The 20,585-nt window shown below is 36.4% G+C and overlaps 1 protein-coding gene across 2 annotated transcripts in view; it reads left to right on the top strand.

Moving 5' to 3' along the window:
• The window catches only part of ptprn2 (protein tyrosine phosphatase receptor type N2), a 228,112-nt gene that overhangs the window by 114,345 nt on the left and 93,182 nt on the right, over positions 1-20,585 (top strand). For both annotated transcript variants that reach the window (XM_016533327.1, XM_016533328.1), the window contains one exon: positions 19,563-19,627. In XM_016533327.1, coding sequence (XP_016388813.1) covers positions 19,563-19,627 — 65 coding nt within the window. The remainder of the gene's footprint in view (positions 1-19,562; positions 19,628-20,585) is intronic.

Here is a 20,585-nt window from a genome sequence, read left to right on the forward strand (position 1 = left end):
AACAATACTCGGCGACTTGAGCAGGATCTGGGTAGGTGTTATATAGTGTGTGTAATGGCTTTCAGGTGCGCGTGTGATTGGTTACAGCTGTGTGCAATCAGTGCAATGGATGATGGGAAATGTAGTGCAGGGTATAGTGTAACAGTCTGTGTAGTGTGAGAGTCCATGTAGTGAGCGGGTGTCCTCTGGTGGTGAGTGAACGGAAGTTCATAGACCGGATTCGTGACACATATTTTGCTTTTTTGTTTTGAATGTTTCTGAGACTGTCATTTATCATGCCCTTAAAAAGCATCGATTCTCACTGTCTTTTACATCTGTTTTAAGCATGTGCTTATACTGTACTTAAGCTTTAAGTGCATTCACTTATTGTAAATCATGAATCATAAACTCTCAGCCACCCACAACCTCTATAAAAGGGCTTTTTAACCCCAGTCTTTGCATCTTGATGATGTGAATCATCCTCTCCTCATAAGACATAAAAAATATATGTTTTTAACCTGAATTGTTCTTGACACTTTTAACCATTAAACTAACTTCTCAGCACTTGATGCACAGACAGTGAAAGGTGATGAATCTTTTAAACCATATATGTACTGTATGCAATCTGTGTTATGTTGTTGTGCAACTTTTACATAGGGAGTTTTAACAAACTATGCCGTCAAATGTATTCAGAGGCTCAAGAAATGACTGTTTAGTCGTTGTATCTAAAGAGGTACTAATTTCTGTGCCATGAGAAGTACCAAGCAAAATTGCAATCGGTTTGTTTCTGCAGCCCAGTTAGACATTGAACCAATGACGTTAGTTTGAAACTTGTGATGAAAAGATAGATATTTAACCTGAGTTCTACCTGATAGTCCCGTGCAGTACTTACAAGGATGAAGAAGTGTGGATGTAGTGAGAATTCGATTGATGGAACTGAGTGGTAAGAATTTTTTTATGTTTTTGAAAGAAGTCACTATAGGCAGCATAGGCTGCATTTATTATATTTATAGCAAAAACAGTAATATTGTGAAATATTATTACAATTTAAACTAGTTTTTTGTTTTAAAGTGCCCCTATTATGGGTAATTAAAGGTTCATATTTTGGTTTTGGGAGTCCCCAACAACAGGTTGACATGCATGCAAGGTCAAAAACACTTTCATTGTCTTATAATATGCATTTATTTTTACCTTACTTGCTCAATGACTCCCAAACGATTCGCTCAACGATTAATTTTTCCAAACCCCTTCTTTGTGTGATGCTAATCTGCAGTGACTGGTCGGATTGGTCTCATTTTCATTTCATTATGCCTGTAATGCCTGATAAAGCAGCGTTTGTGAGCACAGTGCTGCTTTGTGTACAGCGTTACCGGGGAAACAGCTATTTTTACTGCTCCAAAAGCAGCAACTAGTGGCAAAGAATGAATTTGCATTTTCATTCAGACCAACTCGAAAAGACCAACAAGTGGGGGGGCAATATGCTAATAATTTTTAAAAATCCATAATAGGGGCACTTTAATATATTGTAAAATGTAATGTATTCCTGAGCAAGCAAAGCTAAATTTCCGGCAGCCATTACTCCAGTAATCCTTCAGAAATTATTCTAATATACTGATTTGGTGACTTAAAGAAACATTTTTTTTACATTTCTTATCTCATTTCTCATTTCTTATTAATGATGAAAACAGTTGTGCTGCTTAATATATTTGTGGAAAACGTTGTACATTTTTTTTTAAATTTTTTAATGAATTTAAAGTAGAAATATTTTATTACAAAAATAGGGATGTAAAGATTCACTCAGCTCACGATTCGATTCGATTCACGATTTTGATTTCAGGTGAATTAAAGTATTTATTTAAAAATGCTAATGTAACTGTTTCCTCCTACGTGCTAACTGATGTACAGTTTGTTTGAATTTCTCTTATATGTCTCTTATATCAAAACATTGAAATAATTCTTAAAATTACCAGGTTAATAATTAAAAGATCCCAATTAAATCATAACATTTTTGCTTTCATAAATAACCGCATTTGTTGGATCCTGTTTTAGTGATGTCGGTGCTTATAGAATTGAGTTTTTGGAAAGTAGAGTGAGTGCTATTTCAACAGTACTTCCCAAGCACAGCCGGGGTTTCCAAACTCAGTTGTCTTCCTTTCCTTTCTCAGCATATTAAAAAGCATAGAGAGCTCAGCGTTAGAAGTTCTTTGTTTTAACCAGGACTTTCTTTATTAATAAAACGATCACATCTGCTCTGCAATGCTGTGGGTTGCCACTGAGCTTTTATCTCTCCTGAGAAACAAAAGGGGAAATTAAGCTCTGGGGCGGCCATTTTCAAACTTCAGTCCAACTAATGACTAACCATGCAGAGCTCTCCAAAGCCGCCTCCAGCTAGACTTATCACTGTGCCGTATATGATAACATATTATTAAAATTTCTTCTCCCAATATTACAGTTGCTCATTATTAAGGAGTAGCAGCTGAGAGGAGACAGGAGAGAAGAAGTCCAAAATGGAGGGAGGTGTGTGTTATGGAGGCTGAGGTGGGATGTGTTTGTGAGCCACAAGGTCATGAAGGGGTTCAGTGATTAATGCATTTTGTGGTTTATATATATATGTGTGTGTGTATGTGTGTGTGGGTGGGTGGGTGTTATGCAGTATATCTGATAGGTGTCATTTTCAACTACACCGCTCTCTCTTTTTTCCGTCCTCTCTCGTTGCTGCTCTGAGTGACGCTGTGTGTGATTTTTAATGACAGCTGGAACAAATGGGTTGTAATGAGGTGACCTTGCCGTGTAGTCTGTTTGCCTCACCACTTTCTCTCTCATTCTCTCTCTCTCTGGCCAGAGGGCCATAGACCATGCGTTTGAAGCAGTGTGAGGATGAACCAGCTGCAGGGGAAGGTAATGAAGCTTTTGGTAGCGTGGCGAGTTGGCACCAAGTCACTGATGCCTATGGCAGGTAGTCTTCGTTGGCAGTTAGTGTTGTACATGTTTGTTTGTTTTGTAGATTTTATTCTTCCATCGGATAAAATATTATATTATTATGAACCCTTTGGAACATTTGGATGCACAATTTTATGTTTGGCAGCAGACAAACTATTATGACTTATGGGCGTTTACTAGTTAAAAGGATAGTTCACCCAAAAATGAACATTTTATCATAATTTACACCATTACTCAACCCCCTTGACTTTCTTTAAATGGGGAGAGGGGGAACACTTTCTTTATAAAATATCGATAACACTTTAGTACAAGGACCAATTCTCACTATTGACTATTAGTTAATTAGCTTATCAGCATGCCTAGTATTAACACATTGGCTGTTCATTAGTACTTATAAAGCACATATTCTGCATGACCATATTCTACATTCCTAATCCTACACAATACTTAAATTTAACAACTACCTTACTAACTATTAATAAGCAGCAAATTAGGAGTTTCTTGAAGAAAAAGTCGTAGTTAATGGTTTGTTAATAGTGAGAATTGCACCTTAAAATAAAGTGTGACCAAAATATCTTATTTTGTGTTCTACAGAAGAAACAAAGTCATACAGGCTTGGAACAACATGAAGATGAATAAATAATGATAGAATTTAATTTTTGAGTCAACTAACTTTAAGAGACAGTGGTCAAGACCACACAGATAGATGTGTCATTATATTGCCCCATCTATTCCCAGCTGGCATCAGTTAAATCAAATGAATTATTTAAATACCATGTTTGCAGCATCAATGTTTATTGAATAAAAAGTTTCCTACACTGTTTATTACTGTGATTCAGTGCCAGTAAAGCTGCTTATCTGTCCAGACAGAGCTCAGGATCTGAGCATGTGAAAGCGTATTCACACCCCATACCTCCTACTGCTTTAGTTTGAGCTAAAATGGACATCCTCCCGCTGTGTCTCAGGGCTCCCGGAGGAAAAAAGCTGCAGCTGGCTACCAGTTTGCCAGATCTCACTTCCTGGATGTGTATACATTTGGCTTTGGGACAGAGAAGCCATCAAAATAAATGAATCTGCTTTGATTATTTCTCAGTGATATTTACACTGATGAAAGTGAGGATTTTTCACAATAGAGCTGATTTTGATTTAATTTCAAAATTGATATTATTTACAAAACATTATTTTTGTATTGTGAATTTGCTTGCATCCAGTGCAGTTGTTACAAGGGCTGGTTACATTATTAATTACTTACTTTAAATTATTATTAAAATTATAGTGAATTTGAGAATGTCTTAGTATTTGGTTTGTCCCCCATTTACTTTAATGACAGCATCACTTGGGCTGACGTGAACTCTACAATATGTGTAAAAACTTTGGATCTTAAATCATCAACAGAAACAATGCATAATCCCTTTTTATTATGTAGTAACATTTTTAGAAATTTTTCCTAATCCCAAAATTTTCTATGGAAGATCCCAGATTTTCTGCGTGTTTTTAGTGGAACTTCAATGGGCGCTGTAGGTTTGGTACAGATAAGGCTCTGGCATATGTGATATTATTTTGGAAAACAACTTTAAATGAATAAATATGCCTTAAACTATTTTGCCACATTTTCCATTCCTGGAGTTTGCATTTAGCCCACATACTGAAAAGACAAACTCCCCCATCTCAGAGTTTTGGACCCCATTACACAATGGTATACAGATAACTGATTAAATGTTTTTAATCATCTACAGATTGGTAATTGTAGCATCTGCACTGCAGGGTGACTAAGAGGTACTAGTGAATTAGAATATTATGCAAATTATTCAGGTTTTACTGCTCATTTTAATAAAATTTTTCAAAACAATTATTGTATGTTAACTGTGAAGTGCTGAATTTAGAGAACTTGAAAAATAAATAATTTAATAAAAAAAACATTTTGTGTTTCATGATTTTGTTTGGCTGCTTTTAGAGGTCCAGTGAATACCTCAGTGCCAAAATAGATGCTTTTGGTAATAAACTATAAATGAAATGCACAATTGTAAGTTGTTTGAATCTGGATGGAGTAGGATTTCATTCATTCTGGGAAAAAAAAAAAAAAAAGGAGGGGAAAAATCTCTCCGGGTTGCCAGCTGCTTAAATCAGTGTGAAAGATAGCATCACCATCTCCTCTCATTTGACATGCCTACATACACAGTATTACAGAAGTCACAACCTATTAATCAATGTATGTGTGTGTGCGTGCGTGCATGCGTATAACAGAAAGAGCGAGTGAAAATGTTCAAACTCTTTCCAATGTGTCAGTCTTATCTGTGTTTTTACAGTTTCTCTGTTTAAATGTCATCTAGAGTTTGAACATAAAAAGTCTGATGTGAAGTGCGATCATTGTGTGTATCAGTGTGTCTGCTGGTAGGTGGGTGGGTGCATGCTCATATTTGTGTGTATTTCCGTGATAGACTGCTGAATTCGGTTGGTAACATCTGGAGATGTGTGAAATGCACCATATCCAACAACAGCCTTTATCTGAGACAAAATCACATGACAATGAACACACAAATCCGAGGATCTGAATACAGCCATCAGCTCTAGAGTCATTAAGAGTGAGCAAGAATGATTTCGTTCTATTTCAGAGGTTGCTAGGCAATTTTTAGGCCAATCAGGTAATGCATCCTTACCTCACCTCCCTGCTAGACCAATCAGGTATTGATCACGACTGATGATAAGAAAGTGGAAAAGCTAATAAATAATCCAGTTGGACGATGCGTGAAATAGATTTCAAAGATTTTCTGCACGGGCATTTGGTTGTTAATAAACGGATCCTGACAACCATTAGTGTACGCTGGAAATAAGAGTCGACAGTTCATATGTATGTACAACACACCCATTCTGCACTGATCCAGCTGTAAACAGCCTAATGTTTCACTGAGACTTTCTTTCTTTCTTTCTCTTTCTTTCTTTCTTTCTTTCTTGTAATGAACAGTTTATGTTCAGCTGAGTCTCTTGAATTTTCAACAGTTGCATCTTCTTGCTGAAAATGTTCTTTATCTTTATTTGCAGTATTTTTGTACATGTTTATTAAAATATTGTCTATTGAAGCCAGACTCTGTTACAAATGTATATGTACTGATAGTCACTCTACCCTTCAGGTCTAATAAAATGAGTCATGACAATGTTAGGTCAGTTTAGTTCAACAGGGGAAAGACAGGGGAAAATGCCCCACTCAAGAAGGCATTAAGGGGATTAAATAGAAACGTTTGCTCATTTACATCATAGCGCAGAATGTGAAATTCTATCATGACAACTCTCTGAAGATTTTAGCATGTTAATGGATATGACAGTGTTAATATATTTAGTCTTGGTGGAATAGATTTGCTACGCTGCTGCTGCTGAATTGCTGCTACTGTTGGTTATTGCTGTAGTTGTAGATTATTGCTGCTGCTGGCAATGCATAAGGTGATTCGGTGCTGTGAGTATTTAAGACATAATGCTGCTGCACAAATAGCATATAAAATAATCTTTAGCAGATCTATTCAGGTGGAGCTGGGGAAGTGGTGGGTTTCAGAGGAACTCTGAAAGCGCCATGAAAAATGCTCGAGTGGATGCTAACCAGCCATTTAAATGTAAAGCAGCAAGCTCATTGGCTGTGTATACAACATGAAGCAATCAGTTTGCGCCAAGTCGTTTAACACTGTGAATTTCATCAGTTACATTAAAGGGGTCATATGATGCTGCTAAAAAGAACATTATTTTGTGTATTTGGTGTAATGAAATGTGTTTATGCGGTTTAAAGTAAAAAAAAAAACATTATTTTCCACATACTGTACATTATTGTTTCTCCTCTATGCCCCGCCTTCTGAAACGCGTCGATTTGAACTAGGCATTTATTCAAAGAGGCCATTTTACCCTGATGCTACCCTTTGTGAAAGTGTCATTAATTTAAAATATTAAACTACTCTTTAACAACTACTCTGAAAGGTAAATTATTATATGATTTATATACATACTAGTGTTGTCAAAAGACCCGGTACTTCGGTACCAAGTCGGTACTAAAAAAATGAAAATGTTACGGTAGCAGGTTTTTTTAAGTACCGGTGGTACTGAGTACCTGGTCAACCCGGTTCTTGACGCGCTATCTATCAGGTGCGCAGATGCTCTGAAGGAAACGACTGTCTTCAGAAAATTATGGATGTCATTTTCATTTCATCTTGCCTGTAATGCCTGAGCAGCGTTTGTGAGCTGAGCGCTGCTTTGTGTACAGCGTTACCGGGGAAACCGGATATCGCGCGCTCTACAAGCGCCTCCTGCTGGCAGAAAATTAATTTGCACATATATGTCGCCACAAATAGAGTGCACGTTCTGGGGGAAACACTACATATTATTCAATATTTTAATTTGAATGTGGGATTGAAATGAACTCTGTTATTAGAGTAGTTAATCATTAGCATAAGCGCGGCTAATGCTAATATAATGAGCATATGAATGAAGTTTCTTTATTAATCAGTTAAACTCTGTAGTGTTTTGACTGACTAAATCTTACAAATGTTGATTTTCAAATAAAATGAGGGTCAAACTTTATTTTAAGGTCCAGTTCTTACCATTAACAAACTATTAACTACGACTTTTGCCTCAGCGAACTCCTAAATTGCTGCTTATTAATAGTTAGTAATGTAGTTGTTAAGGTATTGGGTAGAATTATAGGGGGTGTAGAATATGGTCATGCAGATTGCAGAATATGTGCTTTATAAGTACTAATAAACAGCCAGTATGTAAATTGGTCCCTGTTACTGAAATAACAATTAAAAAGAGTGCCATTGAATGTGTTGAAATGAGGTTTGGTCTATCTTTGATCAAGAGAAAAATTTAAGGTACATCAGGGAGCATCTTACCACGTCTTACCCTAAATCAAGTATGATTCAGTTCTTTAAATAAAAAGCACACAAACATGGGTGCTAACACTTACCAACAATTTCAGAGGAAAATAAGTAATCAAAATGTGAATGGACACATTGGAAATAACCATTATCACCAATCAGCATTTGTATTCAATATCCTTCACAGTTTCTTTAGTGATTGTGTATTTGGTTGACTGGTTTGCACCAGGCAGTTTGCTTACTTTGTCTGTTGCCAAATTCTGATCCGGATCTGCTCACTGTTGGCTGGGTTTTGTCTTCAGAGCTGAACACCATTGATGTGGCCTTGAACTTTTGAACAGCTTTGATTCTAAAGTATGGCAGCATACCACAGTTCCAGCCGTTACATATGCATTCGCTTACCTGCGTCTAGCTCTGACTGCATATGGCCAGATCACTGCTGCGGTAACCATATCAAACTACTGAGTCTTATTTTTCTGACATTTCTCTGGGCTCTGAGGCTATATTTCAATGTTTTCTCCAGATCTGCAGGCTGAGACGTGGCAGTGAGATGTAAGACACAGTCTGTGTGGCTTGTTGCTAACTGATCAGCTGCTTGCTCAAACACCAGCTCTTTGTTGCTGCACCTCTCATCTGTCACAGTCGCTTCATCTTATTGTTTCTCTCCCCTTTCATCTCCGTCCCTCTTTCTGCCCTTCCATCTTCATTCAGCACCTATATTTGTCTCTCCTTCTCTCTCTCTCTTTCTGTCTCTCCCCTTCTCTTTTTCTCTTTCAAGGTTTCACTCTTTTGCTTAATTCCACTATCACATCTCATTTTCTGTCTAATATTCATCGGTGGACTCAGAGCAGAAGGTTTCTTGCTTTGATTCCATCTTGTGGGCTTATCAAAGGCAGGCCAGCACAATGTCATATCACCATTGAAATACACAAGGACGAGATGCATTACTGCAGGAGGAGAAGATGATTACTCGCTTTTTAAAATGAGTGGGGGGAGAAAGCGGTTTGAATTTGTGCTTGTTTTTCCTCCTGAGACACAAGAAGCCCTGTGACCATGATACAAATGAAGCAAGACCGTCATTTCACGTTGAACGAAAGGGTTGAATTTAGAAGATATGCCTGTAAACACACCTATTTGGGCTTAGAGGGTGGGGATACAACTCCTGAACATCTGTCTGTAATTTCTGTGGGTTTTCTTCCGTTTATGAAATAGATAGTCTTAATATCTAAATACTGCTTGGATGAATCATGTTTGGAGCAACTGTACAACACTAAAAATCATACATCTGTGATAAATGTTGCAAGTTTCTGTCTTTCTCAAAAACCATAAAACTTTTTTAAATTAAAAAATTAATTTGCCTGTTAGTAAATGCATATTGCATGTTAGGGCTGTTATGTTGTCCCGTTTTTTCACTGGATGATCACTGTGACCAAAATAATTCACAATAATATCATTGCGATATCTATAGAAATGACAAATAAAAATGCTGTCAATTTTTTTGTTTTCTCTCTCTCTTTTTTGGCCAATGAATCACTGTCAAAATTGAGAGTGTTTGTAACCATAATTATACAAAAATGTTCAAAAAGATTTTGCAGACTGGGGTGTCAAACACTTCATCTGTTGTACAGAATCCAAAAAACTTTGTTAACTTTGTTTGGGCACAAGTAGAGCGTCACGCTTTTGCCTGTCATCTCAGACGACGTGATTTTGTGCGTTAAGTTGTAGCTACACACTGCATTGTCATACTTTTTCCATTTTATGGTGGGTGGCATCCAGTGTTCAGGTGCAGCATTGCAACCTACTGTGTTGGAGTCTCAACTAGATTGTTTCTGGCAATGGATTATTTAGAATATGATCATATGTAAAATAATCAAATGTAGCTATATGAATATATTTATAATACAAATATAATATAGTTCAGGGCTCGACATTAACGCTTGTCTGGGACAAGTGGATTTTGTGAAGGGGCAAGTGAAAGAGAATTTGACTTGCCCGACCGGACAAGTAACCTGATTAAAACATCGGTAACAAACAATAACTAGCAGCACCGAAATTTTGGTGAGAATGATTCTGATTGTATTACTTTAAGTGTAAACGGTGACTGATAACGGATAATGTAATGGCAGTATCACGGTTGCGTCAGTTGAGGCTCGTGCAGCCTGTCTGACTCACGGAAAAATCCAAACGAATAGACGCATCAGCACACACAAAGTAGCAAACATACTGCGGTAGAAAAAAAAGATAAATATTCTATAGCATATGATAGGTAAGCAACATCACACAACGATGCACCAGCACGATTGCAAATGTGTACCGCCGCTCCCTATACGCAGAGTACGCAGTTTGCGTAGGGCACCAACTCCCAGGGGGGCACCATCCCAGTTGCTAATATTAACATATACATATACGTAAATAAAAATATAAACATGAACATATATACATAATTATAAAAAATGCGTTTTACGGTGAACGCAGTAGACAGGCGAAGCACACATGATGCGCCATTCCCGCATCCGCACGCGCGCCTGCCTCATGTTTGCGGCTGATGTACATTAAGCAATTAAAAAATTAAAAAATAACATTTTGCGGCTGACTGCAAATGATCATAACTGATGGACAACTATGCCCGGGAAAAGACATCAGTAGTCCTGCGCTGAGATAAGAAAGAGGAAAAAAAGCCCAAGATGAAGCCTGTGCATCACTTTTAGGTACGTTCATAATCCTGTGAAACTTTTTTGGATGTTGACGTTAATAATGTGTTTTAATGTCGGTAATAATATCACCACCGCATCTGCCTTCATATTCTCTCAGAGTTTCCATGTTCCCTTACGAAAATTAACCATAATTTTAATTTCAATCATAATAAAAAATAAAAAAAAACATGGTTTTTGTAGCAATGGTAACCACAAATTAACCATGGTTTTGATACTTCAAATCGCTTCAAATAATAATTTACGAAGTATTCAGATAATATTTTTGTGGTAATAAAAACAGACCTAAGCGAACAACAACCTTTAAAATGACATAAAATGCATTATATAAAAACAATGAGGCAATAATGGTTGGTTAATTAATAGTAATCGTATGGTTTCATTGAATAACACTGTTAAATTATATAATGTAATACAAAATAAACAATTTATGTACATTACATATTATTACAAATGCCTGCAAAGGGCGCCAAAAGCCTGGTAATTGCTGTTGTAACACTTACAGGATGATCAAATCCTTGTTTAATAATGACCAAACATTTAATTAAAATATGCACTTAATCTTTAATGTTTGGCCACCTTTTTGCGATAGAAATGCTAGCCTCTATAATTTCTTCAACAAAAACATGTGGACATCACAACCTTTACAAAAACTAATCCTTGGTTTTATCATAGTAAAACTGCTTAATTTTCTTTTGCGTGATTTCTGAATGCTTGCAGCAACGGCCCTGAATGTGACATTGATTTTATACAGCAGTAGTTCATCAAACAAGTAGTTTATATTAACTGACTTACATTTTTGACACATTATTGACCATTTTTGCAAACGAAAATAGTTCTAAGCAAAGCCACAGCAGAACAGTCGCGCATCTCCGAGCAACACACAACAGTTCTGTTACTGAATGATTCAGCATTTTTTAACGAATCGGGTGAGTCAATGATTCAGTGAGACACTCATAATGAGTAAATACATCTAAATGGTACTTTGATGCAGCTTCAGTGTTTCCTTTGTGGAAAGATGGAGTTTGTTGATACTGATTTCATTTGAATGATAACAAGCATACAGAGTCTAATTATTCTAACTGAATGTATTGATCAAATTTAAGAATTTGACGTCAGTGATGACACGTACATTTAGTAAGTTTAGGAAAATATTGCCCATTATAAAGTTAATAAGTGTTCTAGAAATCAATTAAAGGCAAATATTACAAATATGCTGATTAAAGTAAGACCTGATAGAGCACTGATGAGACTATAGCTTCAGAATGGATACATTTACACCAAACAAAAAAAAAAAAAGCTTTTTTTGCCCCGGACAAGTAACTTTTTTACTCGGACAAATGAATGACTGATTTACTTGTCAAGCACATGTCAAGGCTTAATGTCGAGCCCTTGATTTGTAAAGATTTTTACTTCTGTAATACTGTGTATACTGTAACATTTTATGTGATGCCTATTAGTACATATTGTATGTTTTTGTTCATTTCCACCTATAAACAGCGAGATCAGGCTACATTTTGCTGTAAGGCCTTGTGATTTTACCATGATTAAGAGAACAAAGGTGACAAATTAAAGTAACGCATAGCCTCTCGTGGCTTGTTGCATAATTTTAATTCACACAATCTGTTTTGGATTGTGGTCTGTGATTTGGATCCTGTGCTGTTCACTTTTAGCATCTGCATTTTTTGCTTATTAACTCCTAGTTGCCAAAATTCTGTCTGCTAATTGAATGACTTTTGCTAAACATTTTCTGCCTGTCTGCCTGAAAAACAAGCATCCCTCATATATCCCACCTCACTCTCTGTCTCTCTCTTTTTGTTTTTCTCTCATTCTCTGTGATAGATACGTATAGACAGGCTTCATATGTGGTGGGTTTGGCATCTGTCATGATGTCTGCTCTAATTCTGGAGTGATTGCTCGATAACGGTTATAGCCACGTCGGGCAGGCACTTGTCATCATCTCTTTGCTTGCAGCCGTTTTCATTGGCAGCCATGGAGAGGGATGGATTGATTGGGTGAATAGGTGAGCAGAGGAACGTGGGTGGTGAGATGAAGATGTGATATTAAAAGATCCATGAGCGCTTTCTGGAAAATGCTTTTTTCCGTCATCCTGAAACGGCATTATGTTTTTGCAAACAAATCAGTGGAAAGGTATGATGGGATGGCCCTCATTTCATACGCAATCTCTAAATCACTCTTCCTCTCCTCAGTAGAATGAAATGGATACACACACACCTCAGCTCAGTATAGGATAATGATAACAAATAAAATTCATGTTGCAAAATGTATTCTTTAAAAAATATGGTTGCATGATAACATTTTGACATTGTAGTATAGTGCTGTTTGAATTTGCTATCAGTATCTAAAACATATACAACTATAAATGCTTTCATACTAGAAGTTGTTTAGTTAAATTGAACAATGTCACCAGAGTGACCAAAGTTAATTTATCAGACATACACTGTAAATATATTTACAGTCTTTATCAGGTCAAATGGCTCTGTTGACTTGTTTACATTTTACTGTCATGCTCGACTTTCTGTTTAAAATTAGGGATGCACCGAATGTTTGGCAACCGAAATTATTCAGAATAAGCGAAAAGACCGAAAAAATTGTACCGAACAATGACGTGACGCGATCAAATAGAGGCGCGCGCTAATGCAGCAAACATGACGGCAGTGTGGAAACATTTAAAGCTGTCCGAGAAAGACGCAAAAATCATTACAAGCAGCGACAGCGAGAGACTGTTTAGTACTACATCGCATGTCTTCGATGAGAACAGGAGGGGTGGTTGTTGCTGGTTACTAGGGGTGTAACGATTCACTCGTTTTCTCGATGCATCGATTACAAACCCTGACGATGCATATGCATCGATCTTGAGACATGGATTTTGAATCGTGAATCGTCGATTTCGGACAATAATAGATTTAAAAGGCTAAGAATCGAATGAATCGCGATTTCTATATCGATTCAATGCTTTCAAAATATATGCACATTAAATTACTACAAGCACGAATTAATGGAGACCTTGAACAGTGTTCGTGCCTCGCATCTCCCTTCACGCACTCCACTATTTACCGCCTGTGACTGTCACGGTGACGGAATTGCGCTCGCGCTCCGTTCGTCTCACTGACGCAGCTGATGTGTGATCTCTCCTTAGTACTCGTGGCCAGTAATTCTGAAGTGAAGTAGTTTTTCAATGGCTCTCGGTCATACCGACGACATTACCTGAGCAGTCGAAGGCTGCGCATTTATTGCATGGACAGAACAAAAATGTAAGTGTCTAAAGCATACATTAGACATTTAAGTTCCATTGAATGATAAATGTGTTTTAACAATGTCGTTGAACCGAATGTATGAAGGAAACTGTTAAAATAGCCACAGCATTAACAATAACCTTGAAAGAAGAGCGCGAGGTTTATCTGATAATCAGATGCATGAAAGTAGTGTTTGTTGCTATAGCAAACAATTTCTTTCAGAATCATCATTCGCCGATGGAGAGGATAAATACTATAGCATTTTATTTTATGAAAATGAGATAAAGAAGTTTTCGCACTGAAAGAGAAGTGATCTCGCGCTCAAAGAACTTAAGACGTGCCAGGCTATATCTGCAGCTAAACTGAAACGTTTAGACAATAAACACAATAAATAAATAAAATGTATGAGTGATGCAGTGCTAATTGACATATCATTTATTACAGGACAGAAACTATAAAGTATATTTTCTACCTTATTCTGTGCAGAAAATTAAAATAATTGTTTGAAATATATAAAACAATCATAAAATTGCCATTAGGAAAAAATATAGATTACAAATGATTGATTATTGTCCAGCAGTGTATTTGATTTCTTATAGCAAATTCAAAGTAAGAGATAAGAAAATAATTACTTGTAAAAAAAAAATCATAATAAAAATCATAATAAAAGACAAAATTATTGTATTTGACTGTTCTGTAACTTCTGAAATGATGGCTACACCCCTGGTGTGACAAAATGTTAGCCCTATACATAATACTTTTAAAGCTCTTTTTTAAAATCTTGGCTTACATAAATTTCTACATGTGAATGCACTTAAAGAATGCAGAATTGAATCGTTCTGAATTTGCAAAAATCGTTCTTGAATCGAATCGAAAACCTATGAATCGTGAATCGAATCGAATCGCTGTCTACCCAAAGATTCACAGCCCTACTGGTTACTGTATGATGATTAAAATCACGAAATGGCCTTAAACAATTAAATAAACTGCAGAATGTTATGTTTTCTAATACACGCAGGAATTGCATGTGTTCAAACAGCACTGCACGAGCTCGCGGCGGTAGGGTTCAAAGTCTGGGGAAATCTGAGGGAAATCTGTGCTGAAACTGTGTTACTCGTCAGCTGCTCAGTAACATTTTTATGAATTTTTACAAGGCATGTGACGATGCGATACATGCAACAAACGTCTTCCTAAATTCGTAATGAGAATCATTTGTCAGTCTTCCTGCGGGTTTCTGCCAAAATAAAAGTTGAGAAAAAACAAGAACTCCGTCAACATTAATAAATGTTATTATTGTAATTTTACTGTAGTTCTGTAAAATAAAATAATAATGAAAATAATAATTACAACAGCTCTATTAAAATATTTATTGTAACATTTACACATAGTGTTCAGACTAGGATCTATAATATTTTCTAATGTTTTAAAAGAAGTCTCTTCTGAAAATTGTTGTTTTGAAAATAATTTTTTTCTTTGAAAAGCAAGACAAAACAGTAAAAAGCACATTTTGGCTATTTAATTTATGCAATGGTGAAAAAATTGGCAAAATGGGGGAAAAAACGTGAAAAACCATGTTCGGCCTTCGGCCCAGTGTTTCATTTTGCTCAGCTTCAGCCAAGAATTTTCATTTCGGTGCATCCCTATTTAAAATGGGCAATTTCCAAAAGTCCTTCAGACATCTTGACTTTTGCAGGACAAGCATAGAGAGCTTAAGAGAGAGAAGTAGCACTTGTTTCTGATGAGTAGTGTGGTTTAAATAAAATCCCCTGGTTCAAAGCCCACAGGCAAATCAAGCTTGATTCAGAGCCAGTCGAACAGGTTGTCCTTGTTCCCTGTCCAATGAATCTTTGGATATAAATTGTTGTTTAGGTACATTTACAACCAAGTTTTGGAACCTACCTACCATCACACAAATGGTATCACTGATAGACCTGTTTCAGCTTAACTGCTTAAATTTGTAAACATTGTGTAAACATTCACACTGGTCTCGGCTTGATATGCAAGAGAGGTTGAGGAAGCTAAACCTTTCACCATAGAATAAAATGATAAAAAATGCATTTTATGGTGAACGCAGTATAAGCATACGTGACGTGCCATTCCTGCATCTGCGCCCGCGCCCATGCCTGCCCTCACCTCATGTTTGTGGCTGAATACAAATGATCATAATTGATGGACAACTAGGCTATACCCGAGAAAATACATCAGCAGTCCGGCGCAGAGAAAAGAAAAATTTAAAAAGTCCAAGATGAAGCCCGTGCATCACTTTCAGGAAACTTACGTTCATAATCCTGTGAAACTTTTTTGGCTGTTGACATTAACATTAATAACATGTCTTAGTGTCAGTAATAATTTCACCACCACCGCATCTGCCTTAATATTCTAGTTTTATCATAGTAAAACTGCTTAATTTTCTTTTGTGTGATTTCTGAATGCTTGAGACCATAAAATCAATCAGACAACTGTATTAATAAAATCACAGCCATAGGTAACTGTCTAGCTACAATTGTAATTTATAAATAATACAATTTAATTACAATTCATTTATTTACTTTTATATTTTATTAAAGTTCTATTTTGATCACTTATAGGTGTTTTTTATTTATTTTTTTTATTTTATTTTTTTACTTCCGTAATATTTGAGGGAGGGGGCACAACAATACAATTCTGCTTAGGCCTTTAAAAAAACATGTGCTTAGAAATGTACTCTTTGTGGTTATGTTGGTTTCATGTTAAAGTTTAAATTTAATGACTTTAAAAATGTCAAGTGGAGTAATTATCAAGTAAAATGTAATAACATATTCAAGGAGAAATTAAAAGAATTTTACGATACATTTTTAAAGGTAAATTTTTTTTATCATGAATTCATTCATTTTAATTTCAAAAATGACATTGTTTTTGTTTTTAAAGACTCACATCACATGACATTTAAACCTGAACTTGCCTTGCTTTGCCCAACAAAGGTCAAAATATGTGATATTGTTAGACTTTGACCTTGACACAGTCAATAGTGTCTGCATGGGTCTTCATGTGATCACTTCCGGGGGTTTTTTTCTGGATTTTGGTTGCATCACATGACTCTTGTTTAGACATTTATTAATACGCAGTTTAGAGGTGAAGTTATTATTATTATTATTATTTAAAAAAAAAAAAAAATTTGACCAAACTACCTAGTTTGCCAGCCATTGTATGAGTTACCTTTTGAATGTATTTTTGAATTAATTAGTGTCACATCTAAATTTAGTTTCGTTACAAAGGCAAAATGTTTTCAGCTGAAAATGGCCACGTACAAACAGCCGAGAGTATATTTGCCGCCTCTATTTCCGTGCCTGTACAACAAAACAGTATATATGGCAGTAATAGATGTTTAGTGAGCTTGGATGATCTCTGTCTCAAGAAGTGATGTTGTGGTGCAGAATAGCTCAACTGTATTTGAGACCCAGACACTAAAATAAAGTGTCTTGCATTTTCTCTCAACCGCAGCAGCTGATAGACACTTTAGTTCACACACTCCCTCTTTCTCGTTCGGTCTCACACACACACACATACACCTGTTTATAGAGACCGAGCTTTAACGCTGTCACAAGCGGGAGAGTGGGAGAAAGAGTTCCCTTTCAGTCGGTCACTCTCGACGTCACGTCGGATGACCGACGAATTGGGATCTCGCTTAGAGGGACCAATCTACTTTGAGTGTAAACTAAACGAGCCAATGCACATTGGCATGCGATTATTGCATCATGAGTTGAAGACAGACTGACAGTGATGTAAGGAGAGATGAGTCGCTTGTTGATTGTTCTGAGGCATCGTGCTTAATCATATGGAATGTAGCATTAAGAGTGTACGGCGAGAGGAATGGGCTTTGATAGATTAAAATCCTAATTAAAGAGTCTCCAGCAGACAAGACCAGCTCCGGAGACCAACTCAGCTGGTGTCATTAGCATAGACGTCATCTGGGGGCACTTAAAGAACTCTTTCTCTCTCTTTTCTCGCTCAACTCATTCCGTTCTGTATTTCTTCAGAATGTTTCTTTTTCCCCTTTCTCTTTTCTGTCCAGATTCTTTGCCTCGGCTCCCTTGCATTGCCATTTATTTTCACACTTTTCTTGCCTTATCTTCCTGTGTGTTTGACAGTCTGTTTTTCTTATATATCTTTCTCTCTCTACTGCCTCTTAACCCCGCTCCCTCACTCTGTCGTTCCTGCTCCGGCAAAGTAAACAAAGTCAATTATAATTTCACACTGTATAATTATTTTCCCTTCTGTGTAATCTGTAAAAAGCCTTTTAATTCACTCTCTCTTTCTAAATGCACTATCAAAGCTGTGCTTGAAAAGAGCAACTTGCCTGAGAATCAAAGCATTTCATCTTATATGTTGAGCTTTTTTTAACTAATGCATTTTGTTTGATTCTATCATCCTAAGATATGCTTCAATCCACATATTAGAGTGTACACACTCTGACGCTTGTGTTGTGCTATGTTTCTAATTGTTCGCACATTTAGATCAGTAACTGACTGAGATTATTCCCACCTCTCGTAATGAACGTGTCTGATGGCCTATTTTTTGCTGAAAACTGTTAATTGTGCAGTGTTTTTTTGTCAACCAGACAGAGCAACGGAAATCTTTATGTATGTATCTGCAGTATTTTATTTTCTCAGTTATTAACTTGGCAATGTTTCAGAGTAATAATTTTAAAATGAAGAATTTCAACATTGAAATTGCTGCTTTTGGTGCTACTAAATGAAAATAGCTTCATGACATCAAAGGCATCCTTAGGAAGAGTAAAAGTTACATTCTAAAATTGATTTATCACAGATTTATCCCAGTGGCTATCTGTAATAAAGTAAATACGTTTTCATGGCATGATTCAAAAATAATGTTTTTGTGCATATATTGTAGGAGCAAAAATTCAGCTTTCATCTCTAAGCTGGTCATCAGAACTAACATTACTGCAGGCCAAATTTAGAAATGGTTGATATGTAACACATCATGCTTCTTTACTGTTTCTGTCATGCCAGCAGATGCAGCACTTGAAATGGCTCATGTATGTGTTGAAGGATTAAACATGTCACAACGTTACTGAAAGAAACTACTGATTTTAGTGTTCTGAGAAGTTATCAAAGAAAAGATATCTCTGACACAACTGCTTAGTCTCATACAAATTGTTACCATCAAATAAATCCTTTTTTTCTTCTTTTGACATACAAAGCCCACACAATGTGCCATATTTTTGGACCTTTTATTCAATACAAAAGCTCTGAAAGCTTTGGATAGTCACATACTGAAAAAATCTGCAGAATTCTGATCCATCAGCTGAAAATATGACGACATCCACAGCGCTCTAAGTAAATTCAGTTATTGCAGCCACACAGTGCTCTTTTTTTACCACTGCCCCCAAATTCACACAGTAGGATAAATGTTTGTACTTGCAGGTTTCAGGCTGAAACATATTTTGCTTGGTGTATTTTTCTGGAGCAATATACTTCTAAGTCCCCAAACATACTAAAATCCTTTTTTAGTGCTAATAATTTTTGAAGAGCATTTTACTCACCTTCTCATCATTTTCCATTGTCCTCACACCCTCTTGATTGTTGCTTGCGGATATTAGTCATTTCATATATATTTCAGTATTCAGATTTTATTTATCAAAAACAAATACATTTCTGGCACATCTTTTCAAATATGGAAAATCATTTTTAAACAACAGACTCCCTAATGCCCATTCAAATGAGCTCAAACACACCTGTCACACACACATCCATCTCAGCACTGATGACATGCCATAGCTTCTGATGTGCTCTCACTCATTCACACTTTTTTCTCTTTAACAGTTGAGCAGAAAGGACAGCTGGAGAAGGAGAGTGGTCTGCAGATTCTTGAGGCTGGACTGAGTGATGTAAGTCAGAGTAAAGGAATCTTCTTTCTCTCCCCTCTTCCTCCCTCACCAATGATGACATCCTCCTTTCCCAGAGTGCAACCCCATATTGAACGTGTTTCACTCGCAGAATCTGTCCCTTAACATGCATGAATGTTTCGCCAATCATTATTACATATTCGGGTCTTTAGCGACCCGGACCTATATATCCAGCACGGATGGACCTCTAACTGCTGCAATAGCAAAAAACTCTCTTGATATTTTAAGAACAATTACAGAAGAATAAAATAAAGCATATTTCGTTACCTTTTGAAACTTAAAAGATTTGAGCAGATGATTTTACCATCGCTGTTATCGTCAGAGCGCACTTCCACAGCATATTCAACATCTGCCTCACATTCACGATCTCTACCTATTCTCAAAACTATCATTTTCAATGACTTCATATTCAATATTTTGATCACTGGCAGCTTATTCATCTCATTCAGCATCAAATGGCAGTGACATTTATATTTCATTGCGTATAGTAATTGCTCTGCAGTAAAGCCATTCAAACCACTTCAATTTTTGCTGATGATATTCATTTGTTTTATGTCTGCGGTAATTATGAGTGAAACGTCACGTCATCCTTGTGTATCAAACAGTGTCACCTTGAGGAAAAAAGATGCATTGCACATACTGAGTCATCAGATATGTAAATATAGTTGCGCAGGAAAAAATACTTACACATTTACATACCTCGGGTCTCTAGCGACCCTATACACTTTTTACAAAAAATTAATCAGAAAACAGGCATTCTTTTATATTTTACTATTTTTTTCTTGTTATATTGTTTATAATTAACAGATTGAGGAATACTAAGAAAGTTGATGGAGGGAGAGGGTAGAGAATGATGTACCGGGTCGCTAAAGACCCGAGGTATGCATTTAAGGGTTAAAAACGCATAAATACTCAGTACATATCAAACGATCTGTAATAA

This window comes from Sinocyclocheilus rhinocerous, unplaced genomic scaffold, assembly GCF_001515625.1.
Source record: "Sinocyclocheilus rhinocerous isolate Xijiao unplaced genomic scaffold, SAMN03320098_v1.1 scaffold245, whole genome shotgun sequence".
Taxonomy (NCBI): Eukaryota; Metazoa; Chordata; class Actinopteri; order Cypriniformes; family Cyprinidae; genus Sinocyclocheilus; species Sinocyclocheilus rhinocerous.